Source organism: Cryptotermes secundus, unplaced genomic scaffold, assembly GCF_002891405.2.
Source record: "Cryptotermes secundus unplaced genomic scaffold, Csec_1.0 scaffold79, whole genome shotgun sequence".
Classification (NCBI taxonomy): Eukaryota; Metazoa; Arthropoda; class Insecta; order Blattodea; family Kalotermitidae; genus Cryptotermes; species Cryptotermes secundus.
In genome coordinates this window covers 1,449,159-1,467,452 of record NW_019741974.1, presented here as the reverse complement: position 1 = coordinate 1,467,452, position 18,294 = coordinate 1,449,159, and the positions used below count along the sequence as shown (strand labels likewise).

Sequence of the window (18,294 nt, the reverse complement as noted above, 5' to 3'; positions counted from 1 at the left end):
CTGTGCTGCGAAGTATGCAGTCATATCAGCAATTAATAATTGTAAGGGCCAAGAAGTTACGTGAAACCGCGAGGAACACACGTGGAATTCTGAAAAATGCGCCTCTGAGCTTCGCCATGACTGTTCGTCCGTCTTTCCTCATGTAAAAACTCGAGATTTGCTCAAGGGATTTAATGAAATCTGATATTCAGAAGTTCTACTGCATTTATTGTCAAAATCAGACAGTACTACTGGACGCTTTACATGGAGACTAATATGCATGTCTGGTCGCATGTCGATAGTGTCTCGCAAAATACCACAGCGATAGAACGTACAAACAAACCAGGTACAGAAGGATTAAACATATTTTAACGGATTTGATCAACGCGTTGCTAGGCAACAGCACTGTAAACACGGTCCAACACGCATCAATAGATGAGGCTATGTTTTCTATGTCGTCCGCGCCACGCTCAGTGCTGCTAACGGACGAATGAACTCGCAGTCTGACATGTGACACGTGTTGCGTGTGTGGTTTGCGACATGCAACAATAGAGGGACTGTGTTTTCTGTGTGTGGTCCGTGTCGGGAGGATATAAGAGGATACGGGAATGGGAATTCACTTCACTTGAGTTCCCAAGTTCCAAGGGAACAGCAGTGTGGCCACAAGAAGAATTAGAAGACTTAAGTGTGTGACGTTACATGTGCTGTAGTACAGCGATATTGGAAGTGTGTCACTTAAGTGACACTTTTATATTCCCTGTGTTATAAACCTGTTGCCAGTAAACGGAGAGTGAAGACTAGTGGAAACAGACCGAGAGGATTAGTGTGGAGTGATTGTAAATTGTGTAAATCAGCAATAGTGTAATAATTAATTGTATTTATGACTACTGAAGATCCAATAAACCGATTAACCAATCCAAACCCGTGTCTTAGTCACTAATACACGTGACAATATATTTTATGCCTAATACAATTTTTATGTGCCGGTCACGGTAGCCGAGCGGTCTAAGGCACGCACTGTCTTCGCTCGCTCGGGAGCCGGGATCGTGGGTTCGAATCCCACTTAAGGCATGGATGTGTGTGTATGCGTTTATTCTGTGTTTGTGTTAGCCTGTGTGTAGGTAGCGGCCTTGCGACGGGCTGATCACTTGTCCGAGGAGTCCTACCGTCTGTAAAAAATGATCGATGAAACTGAGAAATCAACCTTATGCTCCAAAGTGGGAACAAAAGGAATAAATAAATAAATAAATAAACAAACCCTTTCATATAAGGCATTCATTTTTTAAGATAATCAAGCAAAACCGAATAAACATGCCATGAATATGACATTGCAGCATTTCGTGACTTGCAGTCTTGAGACTAGCTTCGGTATGTAAATCCTTTACGAGTGGTCGACTGGTAATTTGTCATGTGCGATATTGAATTACGTAATAACTGCTGACACCCGATAAGGAATGCCGCTTGTTGAATGAGTAACGTAATTAGAGACTGATATAGTTTGTTCGTGCAGTCAGCGTCATAGAGCGGATTCAGCGGAAGTTAACGAAAGTGGTGGTGGTTTTCTCCACACTGAAACGAACAAGGCAGGTGCTTCTCACTCACTATGTAACATAAGCACACACAGGGAGACAGCGTCTCCCCTCTGCGGCTTCATCTCGCACCACGATAAATGGAATGTAATGACATTTCCACAAATATAAGTCTCCAAAACAGCTAAAAAGAATCCAGCATGGGTGGAAGGCTTATGTTGTACCGTAATCTGTTTTGGCGAGTTTTATTTTGTTCCTTATCTGGCCATGCTGTTCAGAAAACTCAAATCGAATTTCGTGTTTCCCCAGAATGGCTCAACATAAAAGATTTTTTTTTTCCTTTCGGCGCTACAGCCCCAAATTGGGCCTTGTCCTACCTCCATGAAACTCTCCGTTTCACTTCGGTTTACTAGATCTTAGATATTCGGTAGGACTCCACGGGCGGGTGATCAAGCTTGTCGCAAGGCCTTGTACACAAACACAGAAAAAGCACACACACACAAACACTAAACATCCATGCCATGAATGGGATTCGAACCCACGATCCCGGCTTCCGAGCGAGCAAAGACAGTGAGTGCATGCCTTAGAATGCTCGGCTACCGTGACCGGCAAAAGAAATGGTTAAATGATGTAATTGTACCCACAGTCTGAAACTTCAAACATTTCTCTGCATGACGTGTTATGGGTTATGGAGGGTGATGTTTCTGCTCTTAATTAATTTTATGACTGGCATAAAATTTGACACCAGATTGTCAGTATTTCTGCCGATGATTACCCCTATTAAATACACAATGAAGTAAGAATCTTTGGATATCAGCCACGTCAGTATGGAGCTGCTGTTCGCTGTTTCAGACTCTGTCTGTCTTCACGTCAGAGGTTAACATGACGCGTGCCGTTCGCAAGCTGGCACGTACATTCCTAGAGAGAAAGCTAACGGCTCGTTGCCTCAGTTTCGAACTTGGGCGTTATCCAGGACTTGAGAAATGCTCACTAGCATGGGTATTTGTGGTCCAATTGCTGATTCAATTTAAAATATAGTAATTTCTGTGAGCCATAGTGGACAAGGCCCTTGGAATTTTGATTAACTGATCGATTAAGTGGCATAATTTGGGTATATTATTTTAGAACCCCTTAAGCTAGAGGTTTAATTTTGATTACTTTGAATTGGGAGGGTTGTATGAGAAACACACTGCAGCAATTTGGACAGCGTGAACTGTCGGCTGCCAAGCACGTGACATAAAGAGGTCAGTGGGTGCATTCGAATAGTCAGAGGTTTCGTGCTCGTGGTTCGGTCGGGAACAAGATCCTTGAAAGCTTCATAACCTATCAACTGTAGACATATTACTGCAAATAAATGCACATCCACACTTGGGGGTGCTCTACACAAATAACATGATGATAAAATCGGCTACTCCCACCTTGACTCTTGTTTTTCCTGTTGGTTCTGTTCTAAAAGTGTGGTGTAATGTTATTTCTTTCGTCTTCCTTCACAGTGTCAATTGAAATTCCGCGCAATGCGACGTGGTTTAAAATCAACTATCACCAAAAAGGCTATTATCGAGTGAACTACGATACAAAGAGCTGGGAACAATTTATTGAGTTACTGAAGACTGACCTAACGGTAAGTATCATGAATACAACCTACAAGTACTGTACGGAAGAATGTGAGTAAGCAATCTCCACCCTGTAGTCTCAGATATGCATGATGGACTGAGCTCTGTTCTGAAGTTAAAATCTCGCAATAGGTGATGTTTATATAGGCAGCCTAATAGACCCAGCCGACCCATATATTGTAATTTATATCTCCTTCTGGAGCAGTTATTTACAGTTTATGTGATCTTCACGTCAGTTTGTTCTAATTTACAGCTATTACACTTGTAGTCTTGTACACTGTTCTGTTTACATTCACTAGCTTGCTTGATGGTGCAGAATTGCTTATCAGCAGGACCCGGATTTTGATGACCTGAAAATATTTAAAAAATGACCGAAAAGATCCAGAAAAATGACCTAAAATATGACCCAAAAATGTAATATGCAGAGCCCGGATTTTGATGACCTGAAAATATTAAAAAAATGACCTATAAAATGACGGGAAAAATCCAGAAAATGACCTAAAGGAGAAAAGAAAGAACACTTCGCTTCCATGTTATTCACATTTCAGAAAACATATGAAGAAAAATTCCCTAAAATGGCCAAAAATGACTAAGAAATACCTTTAAAAGTCCAAAAAGTTACCAAAAAATTAACCCAAAAGTGAAAAAATGACCTTAAACCTAAAAATGTCAAAAAATGACAAAAAATTACATCTCAGTACCCAGCAGCTCATATGCGAGATTTATATATTTAAGAACATCGCATTGGATACAAGGAAAAAAGAATGACATGTCATCAAAATCCGGGCCCTGCTTATCAGATGCTAGCAATGCACTGCTTTACTTGCCTCGGGACTGCAGTTGATACAGGTTAGATTTGCTGATCAGTCTGCTACAGCCGCGGAAGACGAGGCACACTGAATTTATGGAAGTTGCGAGAAGCCCGGAACGTTCGATGTCTAACCGTGCTCCCAAACTTGAAGGTGATTCGCCTCCCTTCCCCCTCCACTCAGTCCACACGACAGTGCTAATCTGATTCGATAAATATCGAATTAAAGAACGGCGACAACAGGTTAGCTGAAACTACAGCGTGTCTTGTGTAAACAGTCAAGGTAAGGTAAAATGTAAAATTTCCCCTGTGCTTAACTAGTTAGGCACTACGCCATGAAAGCCAATGGAAGAGTGGATATATAGATCCACATTTTTGGCACTAGTTGGATGTGAGTGGTCAGCTTCACGGCCCGGCCTCTTTACCCCAGGGGAAAGAGCCCCCGGTACCCAATGGATAGGAGACTGGGTGGGCTCCAGAGCCGGTGTGGACGACGCAGAGAAGAAAACATTTTTTACCCCACCGAGCCTGGAACTCCAACCCCTCAGTCATCCAGCCCGTAGCCAGTCGCTATACCGAATGCGCTAGCCCAAGAAGTGCCCGATTTTTATCTCAGCTGAGGCACCTATTGGTATAATGATTTTCTTCAGTACTTCCGTAAAATTAAATAGGCCCCGACATTGTCCTATTCCATTTTTTCCAGTGCATTGTTCGTAACTGCCCGCATGTCTCACTCGGCACTAGATAACCTCAGCAATCAATACAGCACCGTTAAATTACGTACTAATCCACCAGCTGTCTAGGAACGCTAAGATATATTCGGGCAATCAAGAGTGCATAGACGAAATCTCACATTATTCTGTGCTTCTTAACCTCTTTGGTTTCACACCCCTTTAACTTAAAAAACGAACCGAAATCCCCCCCCCTTACCTTTTAAATTGCAACAGACAGAAAGAAAATTATCATAAATCATCTTCATCGTATTTCATTTTCTCATGCATTACTTTGAACATCTTTGATCAACCGTTGTGTATGAAACTTTTTTTTATTGCCAGTGGGTTGGGACTAAGTCCCTTGTACTGCGGCCACTTCTGGCCTATTGTACCAGCCTCAGGTGATAGGTGAGGGTGACTGTGGGGCAATTGGTGGAATGAAGATTGGCAGGGGAAACCGAAGTACTCGGAGAAAACCTGCCCCAGCGCCACTTCGTCCACCACAAATCCCACTTGACCAGACCCCGGGATCGAACCCGGGCCGTCGCGGTGGGAAGCCAGCGACTAACCGCTTGATCTTTGGCGCGGCCCTTGTGTGTTAAACTTACTACATATTAGATTCGGGGACACGCGGTGGCGTAGTTGGTTGAGGCACTATGCTACAAGCCGTAAGGTCGCGGATTCGAGTCCCGATGAGGTGGGTTTTTATTCAGTTTATCAAATACTTCCAGCCGCACTATGGCATGTCGACTCAGCCTCTAACAGAAATGAGTACCAGGAATGTTCCTGGGACGTAAAAGGCGGCCGGCGCGTAAGGCTGACAACCTTATCGCCATCTATGAGCCGATTGTCTAGAAAATGTGGGAGCCTCAACGTCTCACAACCCTATGGGCCTCCACGGCCTGTTACAGGGATAGCTTTACTTTTACATGTTAGATTCGTGATGCAGAAAATGAAACAGCACAAATATCATAATTCGGGCGGAATTATCTGTGTGAAAGCTGAAGCTGCTTTTGCTTGAGCAGCTTCGAAATATAAAGTCTTATCACAGATAATGCACGTCTCAATATATTATTGAAATACTGTCTATTCCTTTCCTTAGGTTTAATGTTGACCATTATAGAGGAGTCAGTCTCACAATGATGCATAACGCAGAATGGGATCAGAAGTGTGGGAGCTTTATTTGAGAGAATCATATATTCTAAACCAGCATTCCGACAAATAGTTGCCAAATCAGACTCCTGAAGATGTGCCTTTGATCTGTTATCTCGTCATTCATATTCATCAGTAATCTGTCAGACGACAGGTCCACAGTCTCCTCCAAAACAGTTCCTCCACTTGATGCGATCTAGAGCTTTCTCCTTCAAATGAGAATATCCTCTTCTGTTCCCAAGGTCATCCAGTATCTTCTTACGTCTTCTTCCTCGTCTTCTGGTCACTTCTATCCGCCCCCTCTGTCTTTCCTTCAATAACTTCTTTTAGAAGGCAGTTACTGCGTAAGATATGACCAATCCAATTAGCCTTCCGTTTTCTTATTTCGTGTAGGATATTCCTCTGCTCACTGACTCTAATTAACACTTCTTCATTTCTCACATAATCGGTCCAACTGATCTTCTCCATCCTTCTCCAACACCACATTTCGAAGCTTTCCAGGTGTTTCTGATCTACTGCCCTAAGTGTCCAAGTTTCAGCCCCATACAAACCAAATAATTTTTCTGCCCCTCTATACTGTTTCTTTCAGGGTAAATATCCTACGCATGTGTATGTATATGTGTGTTTATTACTTAATTTTGTTTATTTAACGATGCTGTCACTAAGCCTATTTAATGTCGAATATTTGGATGGTGCTGAATAGCGGATTGAAAAGGACGTGGAAGGAAGGGCTGGTAAAGCAAACCTTGAATGCGCAAGGTTGGCCGCCTATCACTTCTCACACCCTCGAAACGACCCCCTTGTCTGAAATTTTTCTTCTGCGCATTCGAAGTTACTCCTGTCCTTGTTCGAAGTTACGTGACGCTTGCTTTAGCAAAGAGATAATTTAAAGCATCCCGGTATACAAGGGGGACGGAGGAAAAGCTCGAGGAACCTAGCTTAATAAGTGTCTCGGCCCCGATTAAGTGAGAGAAATGCTACCTTGAAGCCAGATTAGTTAGTGACTTGTGATTTGAATTAAATACATGAGGAATGTAGGTAAACTAGCCAGCATTCTCTTTATCAAGAATAAATGGCTTTGTTAGACGAAAATATGTCCGAAATAAAACAAGTATTCGCTTGTCTTGGAATTCTGTTATAATAGGTTTCACTATTATAGAACACACTGTTGCAGAGTCCTCCCAGCGCTACTGCCTCACATGCTAACAATTTGATGCGCAAATTGGAACAAGTAGAAATGAACTGTCATGTACCTGCGTCTGCTTGGACGTTTCATCTGCAGGCCTATACCACACTCAAATTCAGGAGGAAAAATTGTCCAATGGGGTTGTTAATACATCTGGAGCCGACATGAGCAAACATGATCTTGGACCGCAGATGGATTTAAAACTTCTATCCCATACGTAAATTATGAATTCAAGCACGAGAAACACAATATAACTTTTATATTATTTACTTTTGCAAAAAACAGTATAATCCTTTTTCATATCTATATTAGTCTACTGAATAAAGCGCTTTGGTCACAGAAATGTTAATTTTAAACGTAACATGCTCATAAATCAATGTATAATGTGATTAATCCAGACGAATAATTTTATTCCAATGTATGGAGCAGGTTAGTTTAGCGGTGAGATGCTCTAGTCATTAGTTAAGTATCCTGTTAAAATCTCACTAATGTTATGGTCTGACTAGACTGGTAAAAAGTAAAAAGAAAAAGGTGTAGCTATCCCTGTAACAGTCCATAGAGGCCCATAGGGTTGTGAGACGTTGAGGGTCCCACGTGATCTAGACAATCGGCTCAAAGATGGCGGTAAATTTGTCAGCCTTACGCGCCGGCCGCGCTTTACTCCCCAGGAAAATTATTTAATTAATTACTGGTACTCATTTCTGTTATAGGCTGAGTCGACCTCAGGGCCACAGTGCGGCCGGAAGGATTAGGTCCATTGAAGAAAATCGGGACTTGAAACCGCGACCTTCCGGCTTGTAGCATAGTTCCTCAACTAACTACGTTACCGCATGACTCCCTGACTAGACTGGTATTTTTATTAATTATTTCAGCCTCTTCGGATGAGTGCCAGTAAATTACTTCGAAGAAAATCACGACTCCTTCCTTCAAAATTCTTCTTTTTTTTTTCCTTGCCATTACAGCTCCAGTGGGCCTAGGCCTACCTCCATGAACTTCTCCGTTCACTTCGGTTTTTCTAGATCTTACACATTCGGTAGGACTCTTTGGGCGGGTGATCAGCTCGTCGCAAGGCCTCTACCTGTACACAGACACAGAAAAACGCACACAAACATCCATGCCCTGAGTGGGATTCGAACCCACGATCCCGGCTTCCGAGCGAGAGAAGACAGTGCACGCCTTAGACCGCTCGGCTACCGTGACCGGCTTCAAAATTCTTAACCACTAACAATCCGTAATCATGTTCCCATCTCATTCGACGCTGTACAACTTATGTAGTTGAAACAGTCGTTAAATGACACAAGTCGTGAAGGTAAAGTTAGTTCCCTGCTGAAAGTAGTGTTATTAACTGTAAAAACTATTGTAGTCAAATGGAGACGAATCGTTCTAAATGGGTCAGTTTAAAGATGGATATCTTCATAAGACGCAAATTGCAAATTGGAAACATAAATATTTCATAAACATGTTCTATGTAATAATTTTAATCCATAAACTGTTTCTAAGGTTATAAAAGTTTTCACTCGGGTAGACACTTTAACGATTATAAGTGAATTATTGATCTAGATTACCTCATTTGACCGAATATAAAGCACTGTTGTATTCATCAGATGATGCTTCTTAGAAAAGAGGGTCTCCTCATTTTCGGGTCCTCAAGAATGAATATGAAGATGCCACGAGTTCTAGTTGCTAGCTCTGATTATAGTTGTGAAAACACATAGAATTATATTTAAAATGTTAAATCTTGTATTTAATATATTCAATATTATAGTTCTTACTGCTTTCCGCTTACAACCCTCAGAAGCAAATGACACATAACTTTGTCCAAAAAAAAAAATATGATTTTCGCATTGGAGAAACAGGAAGGTCGCCTTATGTTCGGTCTCGTACGGTAGTTTTTCTTTCTTGGCACTACAGCCCCAGTGGGCTTAGACCTACCTCCATGAACTTCTCCGTTCACCATACGGCAGTTAAATGGGTTTAATCTTTAAGTATGCCAACTATTTGTTAATAGCACTAATTATGATTCTAACACATAATCCATATAATTTTGTGGAAGTTACGAATGTGGGTATTTCGAGAAATAACACAGCAATACAGTCACACTTGTAAACATTAATAGATTTCTAACTGACATTACTCACCTCTGAAATTCGTACTGCATCTTACTGGATACATTATTCCTTTGGCACAAATACAATCACTGCACAAAGCCTAGTCACTTTTAAGTAAAATTCTTGCAAAATATTACGCTTATCAAAACAAGATCAGTCAAATTATGTTCGAAATCATAGAAAGACTTCTGTTCCCTCCATTCCCTTGCAGGCAACTACCGGTAGAGGCAACACGGGTGACACCACAGAACCGCATGCGTCATGGATCGGACTCAAAGATATTACGAAGAAAAGGCTTCCTTCAACCTGCAACACTTATTGTTACTTCACACTTGCTGGCCCTGTTACTATAAAAACCTAACCAAATTCTTTAAAAGTCTTAACTGGGTCATCTCGTAACTAGTTTATTCAGTCTTAACTACTAGTAAACAAAACATTAAACAGACTTTATCATCACATAATATTCTATAGAGAATATCCTGATGAGTTTTCTTAAATTCAAGGTTTGAGTTTGGCCTTCATATAAACTAACGTTAAAACATTTCTTGATTTTATTCCTACCCACACACTATATGTTTCGATAGCAAAATGGTCATCGTCAGATCCAAATTTTAAACATATTAAAAGTTCACAATGTATTGCGAAGGGTTATAAAATATATTAAAAGGTGCAAAAATTAAAAAGCAATAAATTATGTCGGCCCAGACTTCATTTTTACACGATAATATGTTACTACACTACGCCTGCATTGCTATGCGAGGTCACGTCTTCTTCAAATTCGTTGGAAATTTTATGAAGTTACTACTGTTGGGTGAAGTGACATTACACGTATATTGTTTCTCTTCCGAGAGCATTCCCTCAACTAATCCAACCACCTAACACTCCATGTTGTTTACTTTAAATATGGAGTGACCTTTCGACTTGTGGTGTGTAGCCAGGTGGGGAGTGTCACGAGTAATACAGCGTAGATCAGAATTAGGGGCTGAAGTGAGCGCGGGGTGTAGTGTGTGTTCCTGTATACATATTTGTGAGAGCGGATGATGTATGTATTTGAGAGCAGCACTCGAATACTAAGCCGGTCACGGTAGCCGCGCGGTCTAAGGCATCAACTGTCTTCGCTCTCTAGGACGCTGGGATCGTAGGTTCGAATCCCACTCAAGGCATAGATATTTGGTGTGTGTGTGTATGCGTTTATTCTGTTTTTATGTTGTACGGTGTTTAGATAGAGGCCTTGCGATGGGCTGATAACTCGCCCAAGGAGTCCTGCTGTCTCTGAAAAATGATTACGGAACCGACTAAGAAACCTAGGCCCGGAATGGCCTGGAAGAGCCATAAAAAACTAGAATATTGATGTTATGTGGTCTGTGTCCATGTAGCGACGTAGTGTGTTTGCAGCATGCCTGGCAAGAGAGGCGCAATCTATTAACACGTATTCGATTGTAAAGATTAAGTCCAGTCCGACCTAACTTTTGCTTTTTTTACATTTGTGTATATTATATAATATAGCCATTTGAATTACAGTGTGATTATGATGATCTCTTTGTATGAATAGGAATAAAAATAAGAAAGGCTTTAATGTGTGACGGCCAATATCACACCTTGAATTATGAACACAAATGTACGCAAACACATAAGAATGTTTTCTTACAGCCAGATTATGAAACTGGTATGCACTTTGTTGTGCAGTAACATCAGTTCACATATTTTCGACGCTGTATGTATAAGATAATAATTTCTTAAATTAATTTCAGGAGAAATTGGTTAATTCTAAGACAATAGGTATTAATGAAAATTTGAGTAACAAAAGAACGACAGAAACCAACCGGCTATCGAATTCGATACTCTTGTTCCAATATCTGTGTACCTGTCGTGAATTAGACTGTATTTAGCAACCCTATGTGATGAAAACGGTTAATTCACGAATACTTTGCATGACTTTATGGCGAGGTGCTTGCGTACAGAAAGAACTATATTTTCGCTTTGACTAGCAACAATTGCAACACTATAACAAAAATCTTAAGAGGCTAATGATATCTGTATCTTATGCATTAAACCCAGACGGTTTTAGCTGCGAAAAATACATAGACATTTTAAAAGGAATCCTTGTTAGAGAATGTAAAATAATTACTAGGCAACAGTTGAAATTTATATTTACTACTCAGTAGTCAGCGAACTCTACAAAAACATTGTAAATGGGATAAAAAAACGCATTATACCCACACATACACGGGATAGCGCAGTTGGTATTGCGACTGGTTACGGGCTGGACGACCGCGGGGACAGAGTTCGAGTCCCGGTAGTCAAGAATTCTCTCTTCTCCAGAGCTTCTAAACTGGCTCTGGGGTCCACCCACACTGATTCTGGGACACATCGAGCCTCCTATCCAATGGGTACCTCGGGCTCTTTCCCCGGGGGCAAAACGGCAGAGGCGTGAAGCTGACCACTCACCTCCAACTAGTGCCGAGATCAAGAAAATATGGATCAATACATCCACTCTCCCTACGCCTTCATGTCGTAGTGCTTAATTAGTTAAGCACAGGGACAACTTTACCTTTTACCATGACATACATATTATGTGTGAAGTGTTCCCTCTCATGCATAGAAATCTTTAAACTTAGCGCAGATCCATACCAAAACTGTCTAAAACAGGTTTTAGGGTACGTCATCATATAGTAACATGACACGAATAGGAAATTAAGAACGAAAATTGCCATACTGGAGACCTCGTTGAATATAAAAGATTATCCTTCCACCAGGTTGTCTACTAAATGTATGACATCCTCACATGTGTTTCAGACACAAAGTAAGGAATATGGCACTAAGTTACAACGAAATATATTAAGTTGTGTAAATATTGTCATGTGTCACAGTGACTAAGAGGCGGGATGGCCGCACCATAGCTCAAGCGGTTAGTCGCTGGCTTTTCACAGCGGCGGCCCGGGTTCGATCCCGGGTCTGGTCAAGTGGGATTTGTGGTGGACAAAGTGGCGCTAGGGAGGGGTTTTTCCGAATACTTCGGTTTCTCCTGCCAATCTTCATTCCACCAATTTCTCCATCATCATAATCACCCGGGGCAGGCTACAATAGGCCAATCAGTGGCTGCAGTGTCGAGTGGACCCAATTGGACTCCACCCCCCTCTAAGCGAAAAAGACGTGGGTTTGGACTGGTAATTCGATTTATTGGATAATTACAGGTTGTAATCACAAATAATTGGCCGGTCACGGTAGCCGAGCGGTCTAAGGCGTGTACTGTCTTCGCTCGCTTGGAAACCGGGATCATGGGTTCGAATCCCACTCAGGGCATGGATGTTTAGTTTGTGTGTGTGCATTTTTCTGTGTTTGTGTACAGGTAGAGGCCTTGCGACGAGCTGATCACCCGCCCAAGGAGTCCTACCGAATGTGTAAGATCTAGAAAAACCGAAGTGAACGGAGAAGTTCATGGAGGTAGGCCTAGGCTCACTGGGGCTGTAGTGCCAAGGAAAAAAAAAATCACAAATGATTACTATACTATTGACGATTTCCACAATACAAATCACTCAGCAGTAAGTCTTCTCAGTCTATTTCCACTAGTGTTTACTTGGTAACAGCTCCCCTCAAGGGCTATTCCTCTGCCGTGTCTTCACTACGACCGCCTCTATGGTCTAGCGGTCAGAGTTCCTGGCTACAGATCCAGAGGTCCCGGGTTCGATTCCCGACGCTACCAGATTTTCTGAGAAGTAGTTGGTCTGGAACGGGGTCCACTCAGCCTCGTGAGGATAATTGAGGAGATATTTCGAGGAAATAGCGGCTCCGATCTAGAAAACCGAAATTAACAGCCGTGGGGATTCGTTGCGCTGACCACGCGACACCTTCTATCCGCAAAAGTTGGCACTAACTTTGCCGACAAGCGGCGGTCGTTGCCTGGTAACGTCTCCCAACAACGGATATTTCTCACCTTCCGTGCTCACGTCTTTGCCGGATGGCGACTGTCTCGCAACTAATATATGACGGCAACTCCTAGCCATGCCTTACTAACTTTCTCGCTATATAACCCGCTATATAACCGCGTCACAGACTGTATAGAAAACACCACTTCTGACAGTTCCTGTATTTCTTACGTATCCGTTGCCGCAGATACAGCAACGGCTGTCTCTTCTGGTTACACTGTTTCACTTATCAGATGTCATATCACAATACCCAAATGGATATTATTTAGAATCGCGACACCGAACAGGTTGGTCTAAGGTAACGCTGAAGTCCCACGAACCAAGGTAAGCCAAACTTTATTTAGGTGACATTACCGGAAAAAAGACCTGTGTGAGTGCGTTAGAATTTAACATCGGTATGTGAATACAGCAAGCATGTTCAAAACAGAATTACGTCACTAACTGCCCGTAGGTTATGGGTTATAGCTTGGCCGGAAAACCAACTATCCGAAGGTTTTCTGTGTTTTCTCTTGTGCATGCATTTAAATTCCCAGAAAATATCTCAATTAGGCTATGAATGTTCCCATCCAAATCCCTTTAAATTCATAAATTACCCTTATCTTACCATTCGGTGCTATAGGCCTATAGTCCCGACACTGAAAGCGTCCATGACTAACTCACAAAACAAAATGTCTGACAGCGCATCAAACCTTGGACGATGCATTTCATAACCTGCAAGCAGTAGAAATCTATACTCGGGACCATTCAGCGCCAAAATAATTTGTGTTAGGTAATTGCTAGTATTTGCGTTGTCTTCTCTTCGGAGATGGGACAATATAAAGAAGGAAACGTGTCATTACTTATTCCGATAGTAAAGTTTTCCCTGTGCTCAACTAATTAAGCACTGCGCCATGAAGATGTATGGGGCGGTGGATGTATAGATCCACAGTTTCTTGACCTCGGCACTGACGCTGATCATTCTGAGCCCTTATTTATTTGGATGATTATAGATTACCATGAAATCTATTTCTAATTAATTCTCGGTAATTTTAAATTCAAAAGTCTTATGTTTCGATATTACTGGAACTTTATTGTGATCTATAATATCGTATTTCATTGTCTGGGACGTGCAATACGGTGTTTATGTTGAAATTTCTAGATTCTGGCAGGACCAAGGAGTCCGGAGTTCTGACATTTACGAGCAGTCATAAATTTAGCTCGGGTACAGGGAACCGGACGCGCCTGAAAGGAAGGTCAGTGAGAAGGACAGGTCAGAACTTGACACTTGCCTTTGAATGAGGGCCAGTATGATTGAGTTGCCTCGTTTAAACTTCCTTACGGAAGATGGGATGACATGTATATGTCCGCACCGTGGAGAATTCGAATTCGTTCGAATTCCCGGCGTGGGGTGTGCAAGCCATTCCACAAAAGGAGACTTTCACCATATTCTGAAGTGAACGGACGTGACCCTTGCACGCTCCGTGACCTAGCTTGCAGATCGTGTAACTCTATAACCTAAAGCATAAGGGTGGTTTGGAGAACAAAAAGGTGAATAAACGTCAATTGGCTCAACTCTCAGAAAAACGCTTTCTTCGGCATCGCCACCCTGAGACTCATGCAAACCGACCCAGCTAGTTTCCCGTACCTATACCGATCTTCCTTAGTTTGATCTGTGAGGACAACTTGCAGTGGCCATCATACACTGTCCTAAGGTAGAAACAGGTGTAGCAGGGATAGCACCATTCCGACTGCGCCGATACAAGCAAAGGCGGGTTGGAAAAGAGCGGTGTTAGCACTAGTTGGAGGTGAGTGGTCAGCTTCACGTCCCGGCCGCTTTACCCTCGGTACTCATTGGATAGGAGGCTGGGTGGGCCCCAGAGCCGATTTGGACGACGTGGAGAAGAGAAAACTCTTGCCTCTCCCGAGACTCGAACTCCGATGCCTCAGTCGTCCAGCAGTAGCCGTACCCGGCCCCCAATATTGGCCTTATTACTATTAAAAATAATGTAATTTATTTAAGGTTTATTTAGTGATGCTGTCAATAGTTTAGACTAAGTAACAGCGAACGACAATCAGTACATGATAAATTGGAAAGAAGCGGCCGTGACCTAATTTGAAACAATCCCAGCATGCTCCTAGAGGATCTGAGGAAAACCACGAAAGCTTCAGTCAAGATACGTGTGTTCCTGCCGATGTTCGAACCTTGGCTTATGTTCAGTTGTCAAATGGAAGTGCATTTCGGATTTCACGGCAGCAACAAAACTGTGTATGTGTACGTGCGTGCGGCTCTGAATATGGGGGGAGGGGGGGCTGTAAGCACATCAGCTGTCATGGCTATTTGCACTCGTATAAAGCCCCCAAGATAAAAATTTGAGATACAACAAAGGTTACAATTTTACAGGTAAGGAGATTGTGGTGTTGTTTCGTGGGCGGTTATGGGCGTTTCGAAGAAATCTGGCGCCTTGACAATTTATCAGCTATCCGCGGAATCATGTACTGTCATGTCAAAGACGGCCTCAATCTTACTGAAGGTGTAACATTCAGAATGTAAGAATGCAGTCTATATTCCAGGCGGGGCACGCGTTGAGGCACTGTGCTACAAACCGTGTTCGATTCCCGATGCTGTCAATGGATTTTTCAATTGACCTAACCTTCCAGTTGCATTATGGTCCTGGGGTCGACCCAGCCTTTAACAGGAATGAGTACCAGGAATCTTCTTGGGGGTAAAAGGCGGCCGGCGCGTAAGGCTGACAACCTCATTGCCATCTGTGAGCCGATTGTCTAGAAAATTTGGGAGCCTCGACGTCCCACAAGCCTATGGGTCTCCATAGTCTGTTACCCTTTTGCCTATATTCCAGGCCCTTGACATTCCGGATCGAGCACACCTCTTGGACGACATCTTCAGCTTAGCAGAAGCCGGGCGTGTGAGTTACAGTCTGGCGATGGACATGACCAGATACCTTACTTCAGAAACTGAATACATCCCATGGAAGGTAGCATCGACCAAATTCAATAAGTTCGACGTACTGCTCACTTCGTCGCCTTCATACGCCAAACTCAGGGTAAGAAAATGGCGGAATGTTTCATACATCCTACTTAAATGAAGTCCAACAAGTCTCCTTTCAGAATTACCAATTAGTGTTGTTATGTTTCTGTACATAGCAGTTCTACGCTACGAATTAGTTTTAAGGAACATNCTGATCGAAGTATGTAGTTCTCTAAATCTTTACATTAGACTTTCATTTGTTTGTTTGCGCTTGCTATGCTATCTAATACTGTTATAGCAATAAATAAAGAAGTATCCACGTATATTTCCACAGATATATACAAACAAAGGAAAGTATTTTATAACTAAACTTTAGCATCGAATGGGTATAATTAAAAGGAAATTTGCGCCCTGTGTTCAGTTATAATTTCAGTTGTAATTTGTAAGGGGAAAATACGTTATTATTCAAACACGCAGAATGTCCGAAAACTAGCACTGCACGTGGTACATTACCAGATTTTCTTATAAAATACTGCAAAATATTCCTACAGTGAGACCCGTGTAGCACATTCTAAAGCAAACTCGTTAGTCACATTATTTTCAAATTCTCAGCCTGTACTGTGGGTGAACCCTTTAATGAAAAAGAAGGACTGCGTGCTCTTTGATCGATGTTTTAGTCCTTTATTCACAGTAGTAATTTTCAAAACACCTGATTTTTTCCACCTGACTTATCTATGGCTTAATGTGATTCGTAGAATATACAGTGTTTATTTCTGCATTAATTGGGTCGTCTTTGTAATGAAAAAAGCAATGCGTTATTTGAGAGATAGGATTCGACTTTTTAAGCATTATGTAGATTAAATTCTTACATGTCAGTGCACAAAATTACTGTTTACACACCCCACCATAACACCAACAGGCGGATATTTCCAGACTGCCAAATTTTGTATAAATCAATGACATGCCAAACCATTGACGGCTTCACGAGAGAGGAGACGATAACAATTATGATACAAGTGAATTTGAACAAGTTTCTGAACGTACAGTTTGCAGTGCTATTGATAACATCCGACCGCCTCTGTGGTCTAGTGGTCAGAGTTCCTGGCTACAGATCTAGAGGTTCGATTCCTGGCGCTACCAGCTTTTCTGAGAATTAGTAGGTCTGAAACGGGATCCATTCAGCCTCGTGAGGATAAGTGAGGACCTACTTGAATGGGAAAGTAGCGGCTCCGGTCTAGAAAACCGAAATTAACGGCCGTGGGAATTCGTTGCGCTGACCACGCGACACCCCTCTATCCTCTAAAGTTGGCACTAACTTCGCCGACAAGCGGCAGGCGCTCGGTCGGTATAGTTCGCTTGCGGACTAAAGTTTAGTTATTGTTAACATCCATAAAATTAAAATAATTTAACAGAACATAATGTTTCGCATGGACTCTGCGACATTTCCAGCGCTCGGTATATTCTTCTGAATTTTTTCTGGAAAGCCTACGAATTGTGTGATTCAAAATGCAGATGAGCATGGTTTCGACAGCAAAAACACAGGGATCGCTACGTCGAGCCTCGCTCGGTACATGAACCATGTCCGCCTTCTTCAATGGTTTCGGTTCTTTCAGGTAAGACAATTTGCAGTGGATCGCCTCATCATAGTACAGTCCTGTGACTAAACGAGTCACCGTTTCAGACGCGGTACCTGAAGAGGAAACAAATGAAACAATTCTGACTAGTCATAACTTCGGAGTTAACTTCCGGCTATCAGACCATTAAAAGGACCCGTAGAAGATGAATTATGGGGAAATTCTTAAAAATTCTCATGAAAGATTACTAACTCTGCATTTCTTATCTTTAGGAACGACGGGCTTCCGTTCCTTCATACATAATATGATGCTATATATGAATATCTTTCCATACAGAAATACGTGCAGGCCTTGGTGTCGAACGTGTACAAGAAAGTTACTATGGCTGTTTCAGATGATGACTCTCACATACAACGGTAAGTTGACATGATACGAGAAAATGCTTTCAAAATTATATTTAAATAAATATTAAGTATTTAGTGTAATTGGCTACAAAATTTGTAACTTCCCTTCAAATCAGAATTTTTCTAAATACTGTTCAACAAAGTTATATCACGCGAATGTGTTTTTATATCGATATGTATTTATTTTTTGCTGATTATGAAAATGAGATGGAACATTCTGTCAACCACAGTTTTCCTTCTCTATCCACAATGGAGACGTGACGCCAGGGAAAATGAATCCCCCCATTGTCATCTGACATCTGCTGGACATATTAAGGGATACTTACTTACTTACTCA

The 18,294-nt window shown here is 42.0% G+C and overlaps 1 protein-coding gene across 4 annotated transcripts in view; it reads left to right on the top strand.

Moving 5' to 3' along the window:
• The window catches only part of LOC111872790 (glutamyl aminopeptidase), a 70,865-nt gene that overhangs the window by 39,765 nt on the left and 12,806 nt on the right, over positions 1–18,294 (top strand). For all 4 annotated transcript variants that reach the window (XM_023866962.2, XM_023866963.2, XM_023866965.2 and 1 more), the window contains 3 exons: positions 3,002–3,129; positions 15,852–16,055; positions 17,890–17,969. In XM_023866962.2, the coding sequence (XP_023722730.1) occupies positions 3,002–3,129; positions 15,852–16,055; positions 17,890–17,969 (412 nt within the window). The remainder of the gene's footprint in view (positions 1–3,001; positions 3,130–15,851; positions 16,056–17,889; positions 17,970–18,294) is intronic.